Source organism: Chiloscyllium plagiosum, chromosome 2 (assembly GCF_004010195.1).
Source record: "Chiloscyllium plagiosum isolate BGI_BamShark_2017 chromosome 2, ASM401019v2, whole genome shotgun sequence".
Taxonomy (NCBI): domain Eukaryota; kingdom Metazoa; phylum Chordata; class Chondrichthyes; order Orectolobiformes; family Hemiscylliidae; genus Chiloscyllium; species Chiloscyllium plagiosum.
The window spans coordinates 146,473,328-146,499,675 of record NC_057711.1 but is presented as its reverse complement, the minus strand read 5'-3'; the positions used below and the strand labels follow the sequence as shown (position 1 = coordinate 146,499,675).

Below are 26,348 nucleotides of genomic sequence, written 5' to 3'. Positions count from 1 at the left end.
GAACAGAAAGGGAGGCAAGAGAGGAAGGGGAGTGGTGTTTTTGATAAGGGATAGCATTACAGCTGTACTGAGGGAGGATATTCCTAGAAATACATCCAGGGAAGTTATTTGGGTGGAATTGAGAAATAAGAAAGGGATGATCACCTTATTGGGATTGTAGAATAAACCCCCTAATTGTCAGAGGAAAATTGAGAAACAACTTGTAAGGAGATCTCAGCTATCTGTAAGAATAATAGGGTGGTTATGGTAGGAGATTTTAATTTCCCAAACAATAGACTGGGACTGCCATAGTGTTAAGGGTTTAGATGGAGAGGAATTTGTTAAGTGTTTACAAGAAAATTTTCTGATTCAGTCTGTGGATGTACCTGCTAGAAAAGATGCAAAACTTGACCTACTCTTGGGAAATAAGGCAGGGCAGGTGACTGAGGTGTCAGTGGGAGAGCACTTTGGGGCCAGCAACCATAATTCTATTAGATTTAAAATAGTGATGGAAAAGGATAGACCAGATCTAAAAGTTGAAGATCTAAATTGGATAAACGCCAATTTTGACGGTATCAGGCAAGAGGGAAATGAGGAAACTGGTGAAATCCGAGTTCATCCCTTGTGGTTGGAGGGTTCCTAGGCGGAAGATGAGGCACTCTTCCTCCAACCGTCGTTTTGTTGTGGTCTGACGATGGAGGGCTGAAAATGTGTTGCTGGAAAAGCGCAGCAGGTCAGACAGCATCCAGGGAACAGGAGAATCGAACCGAAGAGCTGATTGGGAGCAGATGTTCGCAGGTAAAGGGACGGCTGGAAAATGGGAAGCCTTCAGAAATGAGTTAACGAGAATCCAGAGAAGTACATTCCTGTTAGGGTGAAAGGAAAGGCTGGTAGGTATAGGGAATGCTGGATGACTAAGGACATTGAGAGTTTGTTTAAGAAAAAGGAAGCGTATATCAGGTATAGACAGGATAGATCGAGTGAATCCTTAGAAGATTATAAAGGCAGTGGGAGTATACATAAGAGGGAAATCAGGAGGGCAAAATGAGGACGAGATAGCTTTGGCAAATAGAATTAAGGAGAATCTAAAGGGTTTTTACAAATACATTAAGGACAAAAGGATAACTAGGGAGAGAATAGGGCCCCTCAAAGATCAGCAAGGAAGCCTTTGTGTGGAGTCGCAGAAAATGGGAGAGATACTAAACGAGTATTTTGCATCAGTATTTACTGTGGAAAAGGTTATGGAAGATATAGAATGTCGGGAAATAGATGGTGACACCTTGAAAAATGTCCATATTACAGAGGAGGAAGTGCATAAAGGTGGATAAATCTTCAGGACCTGATCAGGTGTACCCTAGAACTCTGTGGGAAGCTAGAGAAATGATTGCTGGGCCTGTTGCTGAGATAATTGTATCATCAATAGTCACAGATGAGGTGCCAGAAGACTGGAGGTTTGCAAACGTGGTGCCACTATTAAGAAGGGTGGTAAGGACAAGCCAGGGAACTACAGACCAGTGAGTCTGACCTAAGTGGAGGGCAAGTTGTTGGAGGGAATCCTGAGGGACAGGATGTACATGTATTTGGAAAGACAAGGACTGATTAGGGATAGTCAACATGGCTTTGTGCGTGGGAAATCATGTCTCACAAACTTGATTGCATTTTTTGAAGATGTAACAAAGAGGATTGATGAGGGCAGAGCAGTAGATGTGATCTATATGGACTTCAGTAAGGCCTTCGACAAGGTTCCCCATGGGAGATTGGTTAGCAAGGTTAGATCTCACAAAATACAGGGAGAACTAGCCATTTGGATACAGAACTGGCTCAAAAGGTAGAAGACAGAGGGGGTTGGTGGAGGGTTGTTTTCAGACTGGAGGCCTCTGACCAGTGGAGTGCCACAAGGATCAGTGCTGGGTCCACTACTTTTTGTCATTTATATAAATGATTCGGATATGAGCATAAGAGGTACAGTTAGTAAGTTTGTAGATGACACCAAAATTGGAGGTGTAGTGGACATTACAACAGGATCTTGATCAGATGGGCCAATGGGCTGAGAAGTGGCAGATGGAGTTTAATTCAGATAAATACGAGGTACTGCATTTTGGGAAAGCAAATCTAAGCAGGACTTATACACTTAATGATAAGGTCCTAGGGAGTGTTGCTGAATAAAGAGACCTTGCAGTGCAGGTTCAGAGCTCCTTGAAAGTGGAGTCGCAGGTAGATAGGATAGTGAAGAAGGTGTTTGGTATGTTTTCCTTTATTGGTGAGAGTATTGAGTACAGGAGTTAGGAGAAAGTGAGGACTGCAGATGCTGGAGATCAGAGCTGAAAATGTGTTGCTGGAAAAGCGCAGCAGGTCAGGCAGCATCCAAGGAGCAGGAGAATCGATGTTTCGGGCACGAGCTCTTCTTCAGGCTCATGCCCGAAACGCCAATTCTCCTGCTCCTTGGATGCTGCCTGACCTGCTGCGCTTTTCCAGCAACACATTTTCAGTACAGGAGTTAGGAGGTCATGTTGCGGTTGTACAGGTCATTGGTTAGGCCACTGTTGGAATATTGCATGTAATTCTGGTCTCCTTCCTATTGGAAAGATGTTGTGAAACTTGAAAAGGTTCAGAAAAGATTTACAAGGATGTTGCCAGGATTGGAGGATTTGAGCTATAGGGAGAGGCTGAACAGACGGGGCTGTTTTCCCTGGAGTGTCGGAGGGTGAGGGGTGACGTTATAGAGGTTTACAAAATTATGAGGGGCATGGATAGGATAAATAGACAAATCTTTTCCCTGGGGTCGGGGAGTCCAGAACTGGAGGGCATAGGTTTAGGGTGAGAGGGGAAAGATATAAAAAAGACCTAAGGGGCACCTTTTTCACGCAGAGGGTGGTACGTGTATGGAATGAGCTGCCAGAGGAAGTGGTGGAGGCTGGTACAATTGCAACATTTAAGAGGCATTTGGATGGGTATATGAATAGGAAGGGTTTGGAGAAATATGGGCCAGATGCTGGCAGGTGGGACTAGATTGGGTTGGGATACCTGGTCAGCATGGATTCGGACTGATGTCATGCTGTACATCTCTGTGACTCTGTGACTCTATCACTGGAGCAAGGATAGCTTACTCGGCCCCTTGAGCCTGTGCCCAAATTCAGTAAATTATATAAATGCACGTAAGTCAAAACAAATTTAGTCACCCCAAGTGGCATACAAACAAACAAATGAATTAATAATGACTTGGTCCCTTGAACGTCCTCTGTTCTTCCCCATTTGGACAAATGGAACCAGTCGATTAGTGAAAACTGGGTAGCATGGACAAGCTGGAGTGAAGGGCCTGTTCGCATACTGTTGACCTCTATGTCATTCCCTCCTATCCCTTGATAACTTTTCACCCCCTTGCCGACCAGGAATCTGTCTAACTCAACGTTAAAAATATTCAAGGATCCTGCTTCCACTGCCTTATGAGGAAGAAACTTTCCAAGATTCTCAAATCTCTAATTTATGGATTCGCCCACAAAATATTTTTCACATTGATCCTCTCAAGACCCCCTCAAAATGTTTCAAACAAGTCACTTCTTACCTTATCAGACTCCCGCCAAGTCTGTCCAACCGTTCCTCATAAGATAATCCACCAATTGCAAATATTAGTCCAGTACACTCTCTCTGAACTGCTTCCAACACATTTACACCATTTCTCAAATACATAAATCAATTCTATAAGCAGAACTGCAGATGTGGTCTGACCAATAGCCTACATAACTGAACATTACCTCATTACTTTTATACTTTGATATTGATACTGCACAGGAAGTCGTTCACTCATCATACTTGTGCTGGCTATTTTGGAAGATCTATTCACTGTCCCACTGGCCACAATTCCACCACCCTTTCAACACAGCCTACAACTTTTCCTTTCAATTGCACATCCAATTCCCTTTTGAAAGTTATTTCTAAGTCTGCTCCGATCACCAATTCATTTCAGATTACATTAATTCTCTGCGCAAAAAAACCAAGATTCCTCGTGTCACCTCTGGTTCTTTTACCAATCAGCTTAAAACAGTGTCCTCTGGTAACCCACATTTGTGCCACTGAAAACAGTTCCTCAGATCAAAACCATTCAGAATTTTGAACATCTCTACTAAATCTAGTGTTATCTGAGCTAAGAGGAACAAAATCCCAGCTTCCTCCAGTCTCTCCATAGTACTGAATCCCTGGTACTATTTTAGTGCATTGTATCTGTATCTTCCCCAAGGCCTTGACATCCTTCCTAAATGGTCTTTCCCGAACTGAACAACATGTCAGCTGAGGCCAAACCAGTTTTATGAAGGTTTCACATATCATTCTGGATTTGTACTCCTTCCCACTTTTAATACTGCTAATTCCATACATATATCCATGTTATATAAAGAACATTTTCAACTTATTTTGCCCTTAAAGATTTGCTTACAACCAATATTCAATCAGTTTTTGTACACTCCTATGATAATTGCATTTAGCAAAATATTGCCTTTCTACATGCTTCCTAACAAAATATACCACCTCCATGACTTGAATCTGCCCATTTCATTAATCCAAGTTCCTTACTGGATCACTGGGCTCCTGGGTTTGCACTGTGGGAAATGGTTTTATATTTAGCATGGCAAACCACTGCCATTCAGCGTCTTGGGACGCCAATTACTATGACCATGGGATAATTCCAGGTGAGTTCAGAGTAGGTAATGCAGCAAGAAGCACATCAATGGGACACTGTGAAGCACAAGGTCCCAATGGCTTTACATTTGGTCAAGAAACTAAATTTAAAGTCAACTGAAACAGTTTCTAGAAATCTGTACTTTAACCCAGACAAAAATAAATAAGTGGTCTATATGTAGCAACTTTCATGGCAGATGTAAAGTGTTAAGCAGCCAATTATGCAATTCTGATGTGCAGTTATTCTCACAATGCTGACAAGTTGACAGCCTACTTGCACACAGCAATGTCCTACATACAGCAATGATCTAATTTCACAGAAGTGATCAGACCATCTGTTTTATTAGTGTTACCTTGAGAGGTATTCATCTATATACCAGAAGAACAACCCTGTTTATATTGGAATACACCAGTAGTGTCAGCTCTTGCTTCCAACTGAAAGGGCAGTTGTACAGTACGGAAATTGACCCTTCGGTACAGCTCATCTGCACTGACCAGACATCCCAATCTAACCCAATCCCATTTGCCAGCAATTTGCCCATATCTCTCTAAATCATTCCTATTTGTATACCCATCCAGATGCTTTTTAAATATTGTAATTGTATTAGCCTCCATCACTTCCTCTGGCAGTTCATTCCATACACGCACCACTCTTTGCATGAAGACGTTACCCTTTCAATTCCTTTCTAAAAAACTTTCCTCTTAAACTTATGCCCTCTGGCTTTGAACTCCCCTGCCCTAGGAAAAAGATCTTTGCTATTCACCCTATCAATGCACCTTATCTTTTTAACACCTCTATAAGGTGACCTCTGCACCCCAGGGAAGTAAGTCTCAGTTTATGCAGCCTCTCCCTACAGTTCAAACTTTCAGCTCCCTAACATCCTTGCACAGCTTTTCTGCACCCTCTCAAGTTTAACAACATCCTTCCGATAAAAGGGTGACCAGAATTGTACACAGTATTCCAAAAGGAGCCTCACCAATGTCCTATACATCCACAACAGGATGTCCCAACTCCTACACTCAATGCACTGACCAATAAGGGCAAGCATGCCAAACGTCTTCTTCACCCTCCAAATCTACCTGTGACTCCACTTTCAAGGAACTCTGCACCTGCACCCCTAAGTCTCTTTGTTCAGCAACACACCCCAGGACACTACCGTTAACTGTACAAGTCGTACCCTGATTTGCCTTACCAAAATGCAACACCTCACATTTACCTAAATTAAACTCTATCTGTCAGTCCTCAGCCAATTGTCCTCTCTGATCAAGGTCCCGTTGTATTCCGCGATTGTTAGTTCTTTTTCTTGAGATTCTTACACAATTGATGCAACTACAATATGCCAACTTCTGCAAACAGCCAAAATTTATTAAGTACAAGCTTTGGAGGAACCCTTAACACACTTTGCAATGCTTGCGGAGCCATGTCAAGTAACCTCCCTGAACAAAGGGACTAGTTTTTTCTTCATACAAGAGTTTACGTCACAGTCAGTAATGCCCACAAAACAACCCCAGCCATATTCACATGTCACTCAAGACACAATGTAGTGATGTGATTATTTCCAGAAACAATGATTTAGATCATTCTTTAATGGCAAGATCTGGTGTAAATTGTTTTTTTAAACTGCTGGGTGTGCTTAGAATTTTATCTGCAATGTTCTTATTGATTCTGAATAACAGGTGATGGCAATGTAATTTTTTTTACATTCCACCTTGCAAGACAGAGAAACATAACCACCCTAACCTCCAATTTCTTGTAGGTCAGTAGAACAAATTAACCCTTTAACATCAAGATAATCTTTTTCACTGTCCACTACATCATCTATTTTGGTGTTATCTGCAAACTTACTAACTATACCTCCTACATTCCCATCCAAATCAGATATATAAAAGTGATGAAAAGCACCAGCACCAATCCTTGTGGCACACCACTGGTCATAGGCCTCCAGCCTAAAAAGCAACCCTCCACCAACACCACCCTCTCTGTCTTCTACCTTCAAACCAACTTTGTATCCAAATGGCTAGCTCTCGCTGGATCCCATGTGATCTAACCTTACTAATCTGTTTACCATGCAGAACCTTGTTGAATGCTTTGCTTAAGTCCTCACAGACAACATTTAATGCTCTGCCTTCAACCTTCTTTGTTACTTCTTCAAAAACTCAATCAAGTTAGTAAGATATGATTTCCCTCGCACAAAGTCACACTGACTATTCCTATCAGTCCTTGCCTGTCCAAATACATGTAAATCCTGTCCCTCAAAATCTCCACCAATTTACCCATCACTCACATAATACTCACCAATCTATAATTCCCTGGCTTCTCCTATTAGCATGTCTTAAATAATGGCACCGCATCAGCCAGCCTACAGTCTTCCAGCACCTCACCCATTGCTATTAATAACACAAATATTTCAGAAAGGGTCCCAACAAATCTCTTCCCTAGCTTCTCAGAGTTCTGCACCAATCAGGTCCGAGGGTTTTATCAAACTTTGTGTGCTCCAGTGGCTCCTCTTCTGTAATATGAACTCCTTTCATTATATCACTATTTATTTCCCCAAGTTCCCTAGCTTCCATGCCCTTCTCCACAGTAAATACTGATGTGAAATGTTCATTTAGTATCTCACCCATCGCCTGTGATTCCACACATATATGGTCACATTGATCTTTAAGGGGCCCTTTTCTCTTCCTTGTTACCCTTTTGCCCTTAATGTATTTATAGAATCTTTTTGGATTTTCCTTGACTGTATTTGCCAAAGATACCTCATGTACCCTTTTGGCCTCCTGATTTCCCTTTAAATATACTCCTACTGTCTTTATACTCTTCCTAGGATTGACACAATCGCAGATGCCAATATCTGATATATGCTGCCTCCTTTTCCTTGACCAGAGCCTCAATTTGTCTTGGTCACCCAGCATTCCCTACACCTACAAGCCTTCCAATTCACACCAACAGGAACATACTGTCTCTGAACTCTCGTTATCTCATTTTTAAAGGCCTCCCACTTCCTAACTACCATTCTACCTGCAAATAACTTCATCCAATCAACTTTTGAAAGTTTCTGTCCAATACCGTCAAAACTGGCCTTTTTCCAATTTAGAACTTTAACTTTTTGATCAGTTCTATTCTCTTCCATAACTACATTAAAACTAAAAGAATTAGAATCAATTGCCCCAAATGCTCCCCCTACTGACACCTCAGTCACTTGCCCTGCCTTATTTCCCAACTGGAGATCATGTTTTGCCCCTCCTCCCGTGGGTACATCAATATATTGAACAAGAAACTTTTCTTGTACATATGGCCTTAGTTTATCATTTCATTGGAAAGACATCAAATCCAATAATGCAGCATTGTCATAGTTTTGTGCTAAAGCACTAGCTTTGATTATTCTCTGAATTCTCTGAAATAGGGCCTGAACTCTCAACCTTCTGACTGAGGCTGTATGTTGTTAACAGCAATTGCTGGCACACAGTACGTTATGGCCCTGCTGTCTAACCACATCATCCCCCACATTTCTGCTCATTAGTATAAACCTTTCTTCAAAACTAATGCCTAAATTCTTTCTTAACTTCAATCATTAAAATTACAAACCTGAACAGCACGGTTTGGAAAATCATCATTTGTTTAATTGACAGGATTAACATGAAAGACTGCAATGTTTAACACAGCTATAGGCTACAGGTCCTTCTTGTAGTGACTCACTAATAAATTTAATGTATGGTATTCATAACATCCCCATTCTAAAATTTGAAGTAAGGTTCAATTTAAATCCTAGATTCCAGAATGGAGCAGAATTCGACATCAATAATACTATTTCAAGTCAATGACCAATATTCCCATACGACTGACAGACAATCCATTTTTGGCCCAATGTTTTGCGCGTACAAGTCTTTTTCTCATCCAGCACAGAAACCTTCAGCCTTGAACAAAACACCTTGAGGCCTTTCAACTGTTACTTAAACCAGGTAAAAGTTGTAAAGGTAGCTCAAACACTGTGAAGGCAATGCCATTAGTTTTCTAATTTAATCACTCCTGCTGTTTTCCACCCTATCACAGAAATTCTGTTTTGACGCTTTGCTTCTCCTTTTCAATAGCTTCATACATAGTTAAAGTTAATTTCTTCCAGTTCCGACAAAAGATCATTGACCTAAAAACTGAATTCTGTTTTCCTCACTCCACAGACATTGTCCCACTGGGGTGTTTCAAAACTTCCTGTTTCAAAGTTCAGATTTCCAGCAACCTCAGCACTTTGCTTTTGACCTGAAGAATAAATTGAATTATCTCAAAGTGCAAAATTGGTTGTTTTCTCAGCTGTTTGCTGATAACTAGGCTATTTTTGTTTAGAAATTAAAACAATAATACAGTATAGATAAGGACAGAACTTGCATCAATTCTGATCATGCAGGAGAGATTAGTGTGTGGAATGTAGCTCTGAACACAACTGCTTTCATCCCTTCACATAAAAGGAACTGTAGTGATTTCCTGGACCTTTCGTCATCATATCCCCTTGATGCAACACATTTTGGGAGAAAATAATTTAGTATTCAAGAAGCTTGTAATGCGGTAAAGTCAAAATTGAATGCTCGCACTAATCACACGATAATGAAAACTGAAAACCTAGAAATAAGGAGTTATACTCTGTTCTGGGGTGAGGCAAGAGACACGGTATCACTCACAAGACAACAGTCATCTTCTTCATATTATATATCAATATTAATTGGCACAAGACAATGTAGGAAGAAAATGTTTTAGATCAACTTATCCAACAAATCGAACCGATTATTGGATGGAAGCAGTTAGCACTGCATCATTCAAATGAACAAGATAAATCTATTTCAGAAAATAAAATTCAAAACTCCAGTGCATGTGCAATTAAGGCAAAGTAACTAAGTGTAGCATGCTTGCTCAGTACAGTTTTTATTTATTCACAGGGCAAGGGCAATGCTGATAAGCAGCATATTTATTGTCCATCCTTCACTTCCCTTGAGAAAGAGGTGGTGAGCTGCAACATGAATCTTCTCAAGGGCAACTAGTGATGGATAATAAGCACATCCCTAACTAGTAACACCTAAATTCTGCAAATGAACAAAGAAAAAAGACTGGGTTCTATGTTGAACCAACAGCCTGGAATTTGCAGTCAGTGGTAAAACAAGAGAATTCACCACAATGGTGGAAAACTGGAAGATGGAAGACAAATTCAGAATTCTGCATCTATCTGCTTTTGCGTTAAGTCCTGAAAATGCAGTCACATTCTGTAAACTATTAATGGTGAATGCTAGCACTCTGCCATTAAATTCCAGGCCAACTATCACGAGGATCTACAGTGGTGGACTGTGGTCTTTCTTGCTTAATAATTTCCAGGTTCCAAATGGATATTTTAATGGAATTACTAATTAGAGTACAATTTCCATTTCCATAAATTGTGGGGGTCATACAGCTTTAGATAGAATATAGATCATTAACTAAATAACTTCGCCCTTTGAATCAGTATTAATATTTTTATCAAATGATGTTTAAGCTAATGCTAACCAGCTGCATCTCATCAACTAGAGAGCACTCTAGCAGACAAGGTTATGAAAGGGAACTTCTTGCTGCGATTAGCTTCACATCAACAATCGTACAACAAATACAAATGAAGGGTTCATCTTGGGAATGCTGTCTGGACTCATCTTGAGCTTTCCTATACAAAAGGTGCTGCATACAGCTGTTGTTCTTTCTAATTAATAAATAACGGCACTCTGATTTACATCACCATCCAGATTCTTGATAAAACCCCAAATAGAAGGACGCATTGACACTAATGTGGAAATGAAAAACTGGAGATTCGTTTCCCTTCATTGGGTGGCACGGTGGCTCAGTGGTGAGCACTGCAGCCTCACAGCACCAGGGTCCCAGATTCGATTCCAGCCTCAGGCAACTGTGTGTGGAGTTTGAACATTCTCCCAGTGTCTGCGTAGGTTTCCCCCGCGTGCTCCGGTTTCCTCCCACAGTCAAAAGGTGTGCAGGTCAGGTGAATTGGCCTTGCTAAATTGCCCATCGTGTTAGGTGCATTAGTTGGAGGGAAATGGGACTGGATGGGTTACTCTTCAGAGGGTCGGTGTGGACTTGTTGGGCTGAAGGGCCTGTTTCCACACTGTAGGGAATCTAAAAAAAGTATACCTTTCATTAGGTAAGGAGAGCTGTAGATAATATTTCAGGTGTGGTCTCACCAGAATTCTGTACAAGTGGTGCACGTATTTGTTGATAGGGTGAGAAATAGTGAGAGAGATAGCCATCAACTCCAGGAGAATATCAAAGAACTGTGCTGGTAGGTACAGCAATAGCAAATGGAATTCAACACAGAAAATTGTGAGTATTGCACTTGAGACAAAAAGAATGACACAATGAATCGCAGGACCCTGGAAACTACTGAAGATCAGAGGTACCTTGGTGTGCATATGCACAGATCTTTGAAAGTAGCAGAGCAAATAGATGGTGGTTAAGGCAGCACAAGGATGGATGTGATTACAGTAGAGAGGACACAGCGGAGCTTTATCCAGGATGCTGCCTGGGTAAAAAATCTGAGCTTTGAGGATAGATTGGATAGGCTGAAGTTGTTTTCCTTGGAGCAGCGAAGGTTGAGGGGGGATCTGATAGAGATGCATTAGGTTATGAGGGACATAGATAGTGGAAAGGTACCTTCCTGTCCACCCTCTAGAGGGATCAATAACCAGGGGGAGGCATAAATTTAAGGGAAGATGCAGAGAGCTAAGAGGAGAGTGGTAGATAAACATTTTCATTCAAAAAGGTGGTCAGATTCTGAAGCTCATTGCTTGAAAGGATGGTTGACCCAGAAACCCTCATAACATTTAAGCAGTATCACTTGTGTTGCCATTGTTATTGGCCAAAAGCTGAAAAATGGGTAAGCATAGTCAGATCTTTGTTAACTGATATAGAAGGATGGGCTTAATGGCCTCCTTCTGCACTGTAAATGCCTTTCAGCATTTGCATTGCTCCTCTATTCAAATGCTCAGTGCTCAGCAAACTTATACTTTTCCTTTTAGGAACTGTAGTATGTGTGTGAAATAGGAATAAAGGAAGTTGTGAAGGTATCTTTTCCCCAATTCCGTTTTTCAAGTATCAATAATCAATTTACTAACCTATTGCAAAAGCTGGATTGAAATAAACACACAAGCATAGCAATCCTATTTTGAAGCTAATTATTGCTACCCTTTACAAAATCCTTCACATTTATTTCAATATAAAGTAGATTTAGAAAACAGGGCTCACTGAAAATGTTTCTCTTTTAAAGAAAAAGTGGTTTAGCATTTCCTTATACAGTTTTGATAACATTTATTTACACAACCTTCAACTTGCAACTATTGCATTTTTTACTTTGAAACATATGAGAGAAATCAGATATCAGGTCACTATTTCCATAGAAACACAAAACCTTGTTTCAATTCAAGAATTTATATTTACATAGCACTTTTCACAACTTGAGGACATCCCCAAGAACATAATGCCACGGTTGTGCTCCCGTGCGACAGTGTTATAGAAAATTGTGCAATAGAAATAAAGGGGCCGACGGGAAAAACAGGTTTGGGCAAGTCACCAAAAGTACCAGTAAAAAAACCGAAACAAAAATAGTAGTTAGCCTAACACAAACGATAGCACAGTCTAAGTAAATTTTGACCTGTTGTGTAGTACTCTACATTGCAATTCATCAGAATCTTCAACAGATTTCTCTCAATTGGCATCTATACCTGCTGGCTGCACTACATTCTAGCCAATCTTCTGATCCCATCCAACGATAACACTGTACAAGTCAGATCCCAGAATGAAACCTGCCTTCATAGATCAAGGGTTGAATATTCAATTTCTTTTGCTAAGAGTCAGTTTTGATGAGTTTCTCAGAGGGTCACACATCATGGTGCTTGAGGACATCTATCACCTTATTTTACAAAACCCACCTGATTTATTACCTACCCCATCCTTTGGTACCCCTCTCACACATTCTATCACCATCATGCCATTCCTAAAACAATTCACCTCTTCCTGGATTTCCCAGAATTGACCAACTTCTGTGGTGCAGCACCATCTTTAAAATGATATTGTGTGCCCAGACAAAAGCGGTCAGATCAGAGCTGCCCTGCATGGTTCCTGACATTGGTCCTGGACATGGCAATGGAAAATTGGCGCCTCTCTTTGGGCCGGGAGATGAAGATGCTGCTAATGGGGATGGGGTGATGCAGAGGCAGGATGTCCTCTTCTTCCAGTCCAACAGAGAACACCATCCTACTGGAACCATGCCAACCTGGACCAGGTTTACCATCTAGTCCAGCGGCACGGTGGCTCAGTGGTTAGCATTGCTGCCTCACAGTGCCAGAGAGCCGGGTTCAATTCCCGCCTCAGACACCGTCTGTGTGGAGTTTGCACATTCTCCCCGTGTCTGCGTGGATTTGCTCTGGTTTCCTCCCACAGTCCAAAAATGTGCAGGTTAGGTGAATTGGCCATGCTAAATTGCCCGTAGTGTTAGGTGAAGGGGTAAATGTAGGGGAATGGGTTGGGTGGGTTGCTCTCCGGAGAGCCGGTGTGGCCTTGTTGGGCCGAAGGGCCTGTTTCCACACTGTAAGTAATCTAAAACAAATGCACAGAATGTAGGAAGAAGATCAATGACCTTCTCCACTCTGCCATCATTTTCTCATTGATACCTTACGCTCACTCTATCTCAGCTACTGTATCCACCATTTCCTGCAACGTCTTCCCCACTCACTCTCATCCTCATTAACATCTGACCCTGACTATCCCTGAATCTCTACTGCACCGCCTGCTCATGCGCTCAGGACATTTCCACACATGAACCAAAAGTAACAGTGTGCCACCCACCTTTCTCTCCCTCACCCACTGTGTGCAGAGTTTCCTGACTCTGACCACCCATGTCCAAGCCCCCGTACTGATTTTTCTTTGCAGTTGGTTACCAGAGTGATTAATCACTGAAACAGATTTACATGAGTTTGCAGATATTCTTTAACATTGAAACCAGTTTCTAAAAAAAAAGAGAAAAAAAAGCTCTTCATACAAACAACAAAGCCAAGTTTCAAACTGCTCACAACACTGTCCTTTTATTTATATTTTTTTACTGTTAGTCAATTCCAGTGAAATTTCACTCTCATCTCAACTGTTTTAAGTTATTAAGTTAACAGACTGCTCCCAGCTTCTTGTCCTCAGGCTGTAGAGACATTTTCATGATGCTTTTCCAAGTCCACCAGTCCAAATATTTCACAAAACCTTTCACGAAACTCTTCATTGGAAAGCGCTCAAGCTGACTGATCGCACGATGCTGACGCGGAGTCCAGTCCTCCGCACACCGCTACACCTACTGATGGGGATGAGAATTGTGTAACAGTGAACGGGATTTCCCTTTATATGAAAAATGGCCGGTAATTCATAATTCGCGTTACAGACAAATCGTATTTAATAAACGAGTGTTATAGAAGAACTACCTGTAGGCATACTAACAATGTCACTGAACTAATAATCTTAACACCAGGCTAATGTTCTGGGGAGAGGGTTCAAATCCCACTATGGCAGGTGGTGAAATGTGAATTCAGTAAAATCTGGAATTATAAATTCAGCTAATAGCAGCCATGCAACTATTGCCAATTGTTGTAAAAACCCATCAATAACATCCTTTCGGGAAGGAAATCTGCCATCCTCACCCATGTGACACCAGATCCACAGCAATATTGTTGAGTCTTAACTGCCTTCTGAAATGCAGGACGAAATTACTGCAAATTACTGGAGTAGGTACTGAAAACAAAGAATGCTAAAGATTTCTGCAGACCAGGCAGCATCCATGGAGAGAAGGCACGTTAACATTTCAAGTCCAGATGACTCTTTATCTAAGCCTTCCGAAATGGCCTGGGAAGCCAATCAGTTCAAGGGCAACAAGGAATGGGTTATCAAATGGGGAAAATGGCAGAAACACCAACATCCCATGCAAGAACAAAGTAATTTGACATGATCACTTTTGATGTGTAGGACGTTCAGCAGCCAATTTTCTGCCAGCAACTCCTATAAACAACATTGAGATAACTTGCTTTCATGATAAATTTTGGCAAGGTTACTGGCAGAGCTAACAGAAAAGCAAAATATTGCAGATTGTGAAAATTTCAAATGCACAATCTTTTTCATGTACAGTCACCATAGAGCTGACGTAGATTCAACATGCTCCTTCTGCACTCTATTTTATGATTCTTACTGTCTTAACCAACAGTTCTCCTTTAATAGTGCAAGACTGAATCAAGGGTTCAAGTCTCTGGAATGGGGTTTTTAACCTGCAAATTTCAGACCAAGAATACTGCCACTGAGAGAAGAGAAAAAGTTGCAATAACAACAACACAAACTCAAACTGCTGCAGATGCTAGCAATTTGAAATAAAAGCTAAACATGCTGAGAAATACTCAGCACACTGAAGGGAGCAAAACAAAACCAAAAGGTATTGCTTCAAGTCAAAATTTCTTGTTGAAAGATCACCACGACCTGAACGATAACTCTCGCTCCGCTCCAAAGACGTTCCCAGGCCAGCTGAACAGTTCCAGGATCGTTCTTTTTCTTTAAACTTGGCAGAATAAATGGTCTAATGAGGCTCAATGTGGCCATTATTAAACTATGTCATTTCATTTCCAGTCTGGGCTTCACATAATTTCTCCCCAGGATTTTCTTCTCAAGTCATCAATTTATAGAGCTGTACTGCGCAGAAATAGACCCTTGGGTCCAACCTGTCCATGACAACTAAGTATCTTAAATAAATCTAGTCCCATTTGTCAGCATTTGGCCTATGTCCCTCTAAATTCTTCCTATTCAGACACCCATCCAGGTAATGGAATTGTACCAGCCCATACACACACACCAAAGTTGCCCCTTAGGTTCCTGTTAAATCTTTCCCTTCTCACCTTAAACCTATGCCCTCTAGATTTGGAATCTCCCATCCCAGGGAAAAGACCTTGTCTATTTACCCTATCCTTGCCTCTCATGATTTTATAAACCTGTATAAGGTCACCCTTCAGCCTCTGATGATCCAGGGAAAACAGCCTCAGCTCATTCAGCCTCTTCATGTAGCTCAAACCCGCCAACTCTGGCAACATCCTTGTAAGTCTTTTCTGAACCCTTTCAAATTTCACAACATCCTTCCTGTAGCAGGCAGACACAATTGCACACATTATTCCAAAAGTGGCCTAGCCAATGTTCTGTACAGTTGCAAGATTATCAAAATCCCATTGTAATCTAAAGTAACCTTCTTCACTGTCCACGACACCTCCAATTTTGGTGTCATCTGCAAACTTATTAACTATACCTTTTATGTTCACATTCATATCATTTATATAAATTATGAATCCAGCATCAATCCTTTGCAAAAGGAATGGCAGCAGAAAGACCTGCAGCCAAAGATGTTGAATTGAGTTGAATTGAATTGAATTTATTGTCACATGTACTGAGGCAAAGTGAAAAGCTTTGTCTTGCAAGCAATACAAGCAGATCACATAGTTAAATAGCATAGATAAGTATACAATTGGTAAACTTGTTGGGCCGAAGGGCCTGTTTCCACACTGTAAGTAATCTAATCTAATCTAATCTAATCTAATCTAATCTATCTAATCTAATTTAATACACAGCAAAAACAAAAACACAGGTACAGGCGAATGTTAAGAGTGTGAGAGTCCATTCAGTATTCTAATAACAGGAGGGTAGAAACTGTTGCAAAACCAGCTGGTGTGTGTGTGTGTTCAGGCTTCTCCCTGATGGTAGAGGTTGCAGGAAAACATTGCCAGGATGGGATGGATCTTTAAGAATGCTAGCAGCCTTTCCTTGACAGCGGGCCTGGTAGATGGATTCTATAGATGGGAGGCTGCAAAAGGAGTGGCATGAGAAAGATCTGCATCCAAACATGTTACAAAAGGAATGGCATCAGAAATTCCTGCAGCCAAACATGTTACAAAAGGAATGGCATCAGAAATTCCTGCAACCAAACATGTTACAAAAGGAATGGCACCAGAAATTCCTGCAACCAAACATGTTACAAAAGGAATGGCATCAGAAATTCCTGCAACCAAACATGTTACAAAAGGAATGGCACCAGAAATTCCTGCAGCCAAACATGTTACAAAAGGAATGAAGATTTGGTCGCGCTTTACAGTGGAGTCAGTGATGCTCCCGGGGAAGGCTGAATGCAGTACAGCCCACAGAACAACGGGACTGCTTCACTGAGCCTAATGGGCAGGGATGGAGGGAGAGGGACAAAGAGAGAGAGAGAGAGAGCTGGGGGACCGCTCTCCTCCGGGAGAGAGAGAACCGAGCGGGTACCTGTCTCATTCTTGATGTTGGTCCGCAGCAGCTCTCCGCTGGACAGGTGCTTGAGCCCGAAGGTGTTGACGATGCGCTCGGACACGGTCCCCTTGCCCGAGCCGGGAGGGCCCATGATGATAGCACGGAACAGGAGCCGGGCCCCCATGGCTCAGCAGAGAGGAGCGGTGCAGCAAGCTGCCCTCCCCTGTCCCGGTGTGTTGGCGCAGCAGCGATCCCTCCCAGCTCCTTCGCCAGTCTGCAACACCAGCCCCGCTCTCTGCCCGGACTTTGCACGGTCCGAGAGACGGCATCGGGGCTTATCTTCCTCCCACAGGAAGTGACACTGGAATAGGGAGGAGGGAAAGAGGCAGATGAGCTGTAACCCAGCCCCGTGCATGGGCAAAGCACACACGTTCGGGTGGAGAGTGTAACATGTGGTGGAATAAACAACGGGGCTGGAATCTGGGTCATCCTGTCGGGTACACTGCGGTGTAAATGTGGCTGAATAATGTATACGGGTTAACATGAATGGTATACACAAGGACCCTCTGTGCATCAACTATATGTAAATATTGTCTTGCACAAGTGAGGAAAATCTTTAGTTTGTTTGTTGGACAGGGTCAAACTCCAATGCTTGTTTATTCCTTCCCATGCTACTCTGCAAACCAAACTGTTTCAGGAACTATGAATATGAAGATATTTTTAAATGAAAAAGTATATGTCTTGATTCAAAAGGTGGGCGGGTGTGCACAGGGGTGTATTGAATGAGGGGTGGTATAAACACTGTCAGGTTGGCATAATTGAAGTATACATGAGGTGTATAGATGGTAATGTGGGTGGTATGTGCAGGGGCATGATATGCGTGAAAGAAATAAGGGGTGAAATTTGGGCGATATGAACTTGGCATAATTGGGGATTTATATATGGTGTACAAACAGAAGTTACAATGTGTCCGGTTTAAACAATGTGTAATGTGGGTTGTGTAATCTAGGCCATGCGCTTTGAGATATTAACAAACAGGGTGTGTAATGTCTGTGGTATATTTGAGGCCTTTAGTGTGAAGTATAGAGGGTGTTATGTGTATGGTGTAATTTCAAAGTGCTGTGGGCAGTCCAGTAGTGTAACCTGGAGAGTAAATGTAGAATATAAATAGGGTGCCACATGGATGGTGCATGCTAGGCCATGTGCTTTGAGATATCAGCAAACAGGGTGTGTAATGTCTGTGGTATATTTGAGGCCTTTAATTTGAGGTATAGAGGGTGTTTTGTATATGGTGTAATTTCAACATGCCGTGGGCAGTCCAGTAATGTAACCTGGTGATTTAAATGTGGGATATAAATAGGGTGCCACATGGATGATGCAATCTAGGAGCAGAATGTATTCAGGTTTGGAGTGGAGAGATGTTGGCAAAAGGAAGTGAGAAGACGTAAATCCAATATGGATTAGGATCATAATTTGCACTGGCCAAAGATATCAGTGGGATCAATTCCAGAACCTCACCAGTTCCAACAAGGATCAGTGCTAGGACCTCTGTTATTTGGAACACATAGAAATGATTGAGTTGAAAATGTAGGTGGATGTGATTCAGTTTGCAGGCGACATAAAATTGTTGGAGTCGTGGATCACGAGGAAGGTTGTCAAAGTATGCAGCAGGATAAGATCAGTTGAAAAGTTGGGTAGAGAAATGGCAGGTGAAGTTGAATCTGAACAAATGTGAGGTGATGCATATGGGAGGTCAAATGCAAGAGGAAACTGTAGAGTAAATGGCAGGGCGCTTGGGAACTTTGATATACAGAGGGATCATGGGATGCAAGTCCAGAGCTCCCTGAAAGTGGTCACACAAGTGAATAAGGTGCTAAATAAAGCATATGGCATGCTTGCCTTCAATTGTCAGGCATTGAGAATAAACGTTAGCAAATCTTGTTACGGATGTCTAGAGTTAGGCCACGTTTGGAGTATTGTGTGCAGTCTGGCCCCCACATTATAGGAAGGATGTGGAGGGTTTGGAGAAGATGCAAAAGAGAGTTACCAGGATGTAGCCTGGATGGAGTGTGTTAGCTATAAGGAGAGGTTGGACGAACATAGGCTGATTTTACTTGAGCATTGGAGGCGAAGGGAAACCTGTTAGAAGGAAATGAAATTATGAGAGGCATGAACAGGGTGGATAGTTGGAGTCTTTTTCACAGGATGGCAATGTCAAATACTGGGCATAGGTTTAAGGTGAGAGTAGAAAAGATTAAAGGAGATGTGTGAGCACAGATGGTAGTAGATGCCTGAAACGTGCTGCCAGGGAAAGAAGGTGTTAGGAGTGGATATGATAACAATATTTAAGAGGCATGAATGGCAGGGAATAAAGGGATATGGACCATGTACAGGCAGATGGGATTAGTTTAGAATGACATCATGGTTCACACAGACATGTTGGGCTGAAGGACCTGTTTCTGTGCTATGCTATTCTATGTAGATCCTTCCATTAGTCTGCCTGAAGCCTGTGTTTTGCCTGAAGCCTGGCCCTTGCTCTGTTGTACATTGATGCTTAATCTCGAGCCATTTTCTTGGTGGTTATTTTTCCCAGTGCCTTCCACTCTCAAGGGCAGAGTGAAGAGGCAAACTTGATTCAAATATGGGTTGTTGTCATTATTGTAAGCCACATGCTGGCCATCTCGCCGAAATAGCTAATCAGCCACTCAAGTGATTTTTGGTCCTGGTTAAATATATTTCAGCTGGTACATTGTAATTTGTAAATTTAAATGATGCTGAGTTATCGACAAGGAGTTTGCAATTTTCTGTCATCCCAAAGCACTTCACAGGCATGAAACTGGCTCTTGTGACTGCACACATTTGCAGTGTGAATAAACATTACAGGCAGTTTGCATACAGCAAGACTTCACAAACAGCAATTAAACAAATGATTAGATAAGCGACATGGGTCAGATACAAGTATTGACGTGCCCTGGCTAACCCCCACAAAGAGAGGGAGGAAGCGACCTTTTGTGACCTGCTAAAAGAGTCAGAATAAGAATCTCTCATCCAAATGTTGGAAAATCTGACATGCAAAAGATTGTGACAAATGACAAAAGCAGAAACAGCTGGAGAAACTCAACAGGCCTGACAGCAATTGGTGAGAGAGAGCCAAAGTTAACATTTCAAGTTCAATATAATCCAACTCAAAGTATTAGCTTTATTTGGCTCTCCACAGATGCTAGCAGACCCGCTGAATTCCTACATAACTTTCTGCTTTTATTTCAGATGCCAGCATCCGGAACATTTTGATTCTATTTTTCTGAGAAATGACCCCTTAATGCGCCTTAATTAGCAAGTTAATTCAGGGTTTTAGATCTGTGAACATAAGTCCATTTTATTTATGTTTTATTTTGTATAGAAAGTTTGAACTTTTTGGTGATTAGAATGAAATAAGTAAAGTTGCATTTATATAGCACCTTTCACAACTTCCACAACATTTCAATATACTTCATCGTCAAAAATGTTTGAAATGTAGTAACGGCAATAAAAGCTGCTATATTCCTATCTTTTTTGGTATTGGCATCACCAGTTATGGCAATGGAGCCAACAGGGCTGCGTGTGGACTCTTAAGTCCAGGAGTCACCCCGCTTCCATCTGCTTTTGTTGTTTTTTCTTTCATTTATCTTTCATTTAAAGCCTTTTGCAGTGGGTTAATCAGCAGCTTCAGCACAGCAACAATAGTGAACCATGTGTGGAATGGTGGCAGTCTCCTGGCAGTCTGAGGTGGTGGCGACAGCTGACGCAGTTCCTCCTAGCAATTGAGGCAGCGGTTGTGCTTCATCAAAGGGATCAGAGGCAGTTGCAGTAAATGTGGTTCCTCTTTGCAATTGGAGGCTGTTGTGATAGACACAGTGCCTCCCAAGCTCCTTTTGACAACCGAAGGCAGTGGCAGTGCAACATCAGCAGCGAGAGTGGGCCGTGCATAGAATAGCAGCAGCTTCCCAGCAGTCAGAGGCAGCGGCAGACGCAGTTCCTCCAAGCGATTGGACACCGCAGTAAGGACACAACTCCTCCCAGCATATGAGGCTAGCACTGGGGTGAACACGGCTCCTCCAGCGATTGGAGGCGGTGGCAATGTTAGCGACAGCAAGAATGTGGCTCCTCCCGGTGACCTTGGTTCATATCCAGCCTCGGGTGACTGTGGGATTTGCACATTCTCCCTATGTCTATGTGGGTTTCCTCTGACTGCTCTGGTTTCCTCCCACAGTTCAAAGATGTGCAGGTTAGGTGAACTGGCCATGCTAAATTGCCCATTGGGTTCAGGGATGTGTAGGTTAGGTGCATTATTCAGAGTTAAAAATAGAGTTATGGGGGATGGTCGGTGTAGACTTTTTGGGCCGAAGGGCCTGATTCCACACAGTAGGGATTTGGTGATTTTGAAGACCAATAGCGTCAGAGTGGTGAAAGGAGACAGAAGTCAGCTGCAGGAACTTAAATTTTTTCTCCTGACTGGAAAATCCCAGAGCAATGGAGTTCATAGAATTTAGGTTTTCAGAAAGAGGGCCTTCACACCATCATGTCTCCACCATTAATCAAACATTCGTCTGTTCTCATTGCATTTTCCAACACGGGGCCTATAGTGCCGTATGCTATGGCATTTCAAATGCTCATCTAAACAGTTCATAAATGCCGTGAAGGTTCTTGCCTCTACCACTTTTAGGCAGTGAGTTCCAGATACCCTTAGCCCTCTGAGAGAAAACATTTTTCCTCAATCCCCTCTAAACCTCCCTGTCCTTACCTTAAAATAGGCCCCATCTTAAATAAAGGAAATATTTCTCCCTGTCTATGTCCCTCACAACTTTATACATGTCAATCACATTTCCCTCAACCTCTCTGCCCTAAGGAAGGTATCCCCAGCCTATCTAGTCTCTCTACATAGCTGAATCAGTCCAGCCACAGAAACATTCTGGTGAATCTTCTGCACCGTCTCTCTTGCAATTACATCCTTCCTATAATATGGTGACCAGAACTGTGCACAGTGCTCCAGCTGTGGCCTAACTGATGTTATATACAGCTCCAACATAATTTTCTTGCCCTTGAAATCACTGCCTTGAACAAACAAAAGTACTAAGTCTGCCTTCTTAACCATCTTAATCCTCTGCCTTCAAGGATCTATGAGCATGCTCACAGAGTCCCTCCAATTCTCTATACTTTCCTTGTTAGTCTTCCCAAAATTCACCACCTCACACTTTTCAGGACTAAAGTTCTATCTGCGACTGTTCCACCCATCTGACTAGCCCATCTATGTCATCCTGTATTCCAAGGCCTTCATCTTTGCTATTCAACAAACCATCAATTTTCATGCCTTCTGTGAACTTACTCCATACCTCCTACATTCAGGCCTAGGTCATTAATAAAATATCTGTCTTGCAGTGACAATTCTGTTATAAAAGATACTATTAGGCTATGAGACAAATCATTGATATCATAAACCGTCCTGACACAGACAGTCGTTTGTTCTTACAAGGCCATTGTTGCTAAGCTCTATTCTCACCCAAGAGAAGAAAAGAACACTTTGTTTTAAATCATTCATAAGATGTGGTCATCACTGGCTAGGCCAGCATTCATTGCCCATCCCGAAGTACATCCCAGACGGCATTAAGGGGCAACCACATTGCTGTGGACCTGGAGTCACATGTAGGCCAGACTAGGTAAGAATAGCAGTTCCCGTCCCTAAAGGACATAATGAAGGGCTTTTGCTGACAATTGGCAATGGTTTCATGGTCATCCAGATCTTTATTACAGATATTTATTGAATTCAAATTCCACTGTCTGCCTTGGTGGGATTCAAATCTAGGTCCCCAGAACATTACCTTGGTGGCCAGAATACTAGTTTAGCAATAATACCATTAGGCCATCACCTCCCAGTGTACAGTTGGTTGTCATCACACCTTTAATTGGTAGAGATGTCTTTGGTTGACATGGCTATCATTGGATTTCACTGTTTGTCAGGATGCGATTCAGTGAGTGTTCTGTAAGTACTGGTGATGGTGAAATCAGGAAAAGCCCTGTTTACAAGTAAACAGTACTGAGCAACATCCTAGAAGTTAACAAATTTATTTTTGCAATCTCCATATGAAAATTAGAAAAGGTATTGGAGTATACTTGAGAACTCCAATCAAGCAGGCCAGATGGTAAGCATTCAGAGCTGGAAGTTATGCAGACAACTACATGTCACAAACAAAGATTCATTGTCCAAGTGTATACATGGTGACAAATCTTCCAGAAATGCTAAGAAATCTCATCTCCAAAAGACCATGGGTGGAAATTAGAAAATTGATGTACTTGCCATAGATTGGGTACCTCTTCCTCCTGTTCAGGAAGTGGATAAGTGCCTGCATGTTGTTCATGCAAAAACAGGAGGATATTCATAGAGTGTTAAACAAATACTTCGTATATGTCTTCAACTTGGAGAAGCAGGATCGAGGTACAGAATTAGGGAGAGTGGACTATGACATTCTTGAGCAGGTTAACATGAGGAGTGAGGAAACATTGGCTGGTATAAAAGTGGACAAATCCCCAGGTCCAGAAGAATTCTACCCATGATGCCACAGGTGTTGATGGCTGAAATCATAGAGGTTCTAACCGAAATTTTTAATTTCTCTCTGGCCACAGGAGAGGTGCTAGAGGACTGAAGGACAGCTAATGTGGTTCCACGTTTCAAGAAGGATGGTAGAGATAAAGCAGGGAATTACAGACCAGTGAAGCTCACATCAGTAGTTGGGAAACTATTGGAGAAAATAGTGAAGGATGTCATTAACCTCCATTTACAGAGGCAAAGTTTAATCAGGATAGTCATCATGGCATTATTAGAAGGAGATTATACCTAAATAGGAGAAAGTGAGGACTGCAGATGCTGGAAATTAGAGTCGAAAAGTGTGGAGCTGGAAAAGCACAGCGGGTCAGGCAGCATCTGAGGAGCAGGAGAATTGACATTTCGGGCATAAGGGTCAAAAAATGTGGTGCTGGAAAAACACCAGCATCCGAGGAGCAGGAGAATCGTCATTTCGAGCATGAGCTCTTCATCTGGAATGAAGAGTTACTGTTCCTCGGATGCTGTCTGACCTGCTATGCTTTTCCAGCACCTCACTTTTTGAGTCTGATCTCCAGCATCTGCAGTCCTCACTTTCTCCTAGTTTCAAGCATAAGACCTTCAACAGGAATGTGTTGATGGGGGGTGGCAGAAGGGGGTTGAGAGGTAAATAGGAGGGGCTTAGGTCTGGGGGAAAGGTAGCTGGAAAGGCAATAGGCAGATGAAGGTGGGAGGTGATGGTAGTAGGTCAAAGTGGAGGGTGGAGCAGATAGGTGGGAAGGAAGATGGACAAGTAGGACAGTTCTAGAGAGCAGTGCCGAGTCGGAGGGTTGGATCTGGGATGAGTTGGAGGGAAGAGAGATGAGGAAACTGGTGAAATCAACATTGATGCTGTGTGGCTAGAGGGTCCCAAGGCGAAAGATGAGGTGTTCTTCCTCCAGGCATCAGGTGGCTAGGGTTTAGCAGTGGAGGAGGCCCAGGACTTGTATGTCCTTGGCGGAGTGGGAGGGGGAGGTGAAGTGGTTGGCCACAGAACAGTGAGGTTTTTTAGTGCTTGTGTCCCAGAGATGTTCTCCAAAATGTTCCGTGAGTTGGCGTCCTGTGTCCCTGGTGTCGAGCAGATCACATCGAGAACAACGGACACATGCAAGTCCCTCACTTCCTCCACCACCAAATCCTAGCCACCTGACGCCTGGAGGAAGAACACCTCATCTTCCACCTTGGGACCCTCCAACCAAACGGCATCAAAGTCAATTTCACCAGTTTCCTCATCTCCCTTCCCCCCATCTCATTCCAGATCCAACCCTTCAACTGGGCACCGCCTTCTTGAACTGTTCTACCCCTCCCCACCTGCATCCATCTAACACCTACCCATCTACCTCCCCCCAGACCCACTCCTGCTCCTTGGATGCTGCCTGAGCTGCTGTGCTTTTCCAGCGCCACACTTTTCCTCAAACCTAAATAGCCTGGTTAGATTTTCAAGGAGGTGACTGAGCAACTCACTGAGGCTAGTGCAGTTGTTGTGACTTATATAGATTTCTGCAAAGACTTTTATAAGATTTCACATGTAAGACTGATAAAGAAGGTAAAAACACTTGGATTAAGGGTAACTTAGCAAGATGGATCCAAGATTGGCACAGTAGCTGAAGACAGAGAGTGGTGTAGAAAGCTGTTAGTGTGACTGCAGCTCAATGTGCAGTGGCATAACACAGGGTTCAGCACTGGGTCTGTTATAGTTCATGATATATATAAATGATGTAGATGAGAATGTGAGGGATAATAAGTAAGTTTGAGAATGAAGATTGGCCATGTGGTTGTCATTGAGGAGAAGGTCTTAGGTTACAAGAGGATATAAATGGATTGGGAAGTGTGATGATACGATGGTTTTAAGAAGTGTATTTTGTCCTAGTTTTTTAATGAAGAGAGGTTGAGACAGAGGTACTGAGTGGTCTATTCCAAGCCAATGAAGTAAACAGCTAGTGAGGCCTTGGGTTTTTTTTAAAGTGTGAACAATAGGAGTAGCATGAAGGGATGGGGTCAAGCTCCCACAGAACCAGCTCAGTATATCGCAGGCTGCTTACACTGTTTAGCTTGCAAATAGTCCTCTGTTGAAGCTTCATCAGGCTGACACTTTAGTTTTAGGTATACCTTATGCTGGTCCTGGCATACTGACCTATACTATTCATTGACCCAGGGTTGTTTCCCTAGCCTGATAATGATGCAAAGTGGGGGATATGCTGGGCCATGCAATTATATATTGTGTTTGAGGATGATTCTGCTGTTGCTGATGGTCCATAGCACCTCATGGATGCCTCGTGTTGAGTTACTAATAAGGGTTATCTATAATGTAAAGGTGGGATTTAATATCCACAAGGACTGTTTGATGGCCACTGTAACCAATACTTGATAGATAGATGCATCTGCTGCAGGTAGAGGGTTGAGGTTGAAGTTGAGGTCAAATATGTTTTTTTTCCCACTGGGTGGCACAGTTGCTCAGTGGTTAACACTGTTGCCTCACGGTGCCAGGGACCTGGACTCAATTCTACCCTCGGGTGATTGTCTGTGTGAAGTTTGTATATTCTCCCCATGTCTGCATGGGTTTCTCCAGGTGCTCTGGTTTCCTCCCACAGGTCAAACATGCACAGGTTAAGGTGGATTGGCCATGTTAAATTGCCTGTGGTGTCCAGGGGTGTGCATGCTAGCTGGATTAGCCATGGAAAATGCAGGGTAACAGGGATAGCACAGCGGGCTAGGTCTGGATGGGTTGCTTTTTGGAGGGTTTGTGTGCTCGATGGGCCAAATGTAGCGATTCTATGATTC

General features: G+C 42.5%; 1 protein-coding gene across 1 annotated transcript in view; it reads right to left on the bottom strand.

Moving 5' to 3' along the window:
• ak3 (adenylate kinase 3) overlaps positions 1–17,292 on the bottom strand; it is a 34,338-nt gene extending 17,046 nt beyond the window's left edge. Inside the window, exon 1 of the mRNA XM_043720857.1 lies at positions 16,991–17,292. Coding sequence (XP_043576792.1) covers positions 16,991–17,138 — 148 coding nt within the window. The 5' untranslated portion in view covers positions 17,139–17,292. The remainder of the gene's footprint in view (positions 1–16,990) is intronic.
• Positions 17,293–26,348: the final 9,056 nt, after the last annotated feature.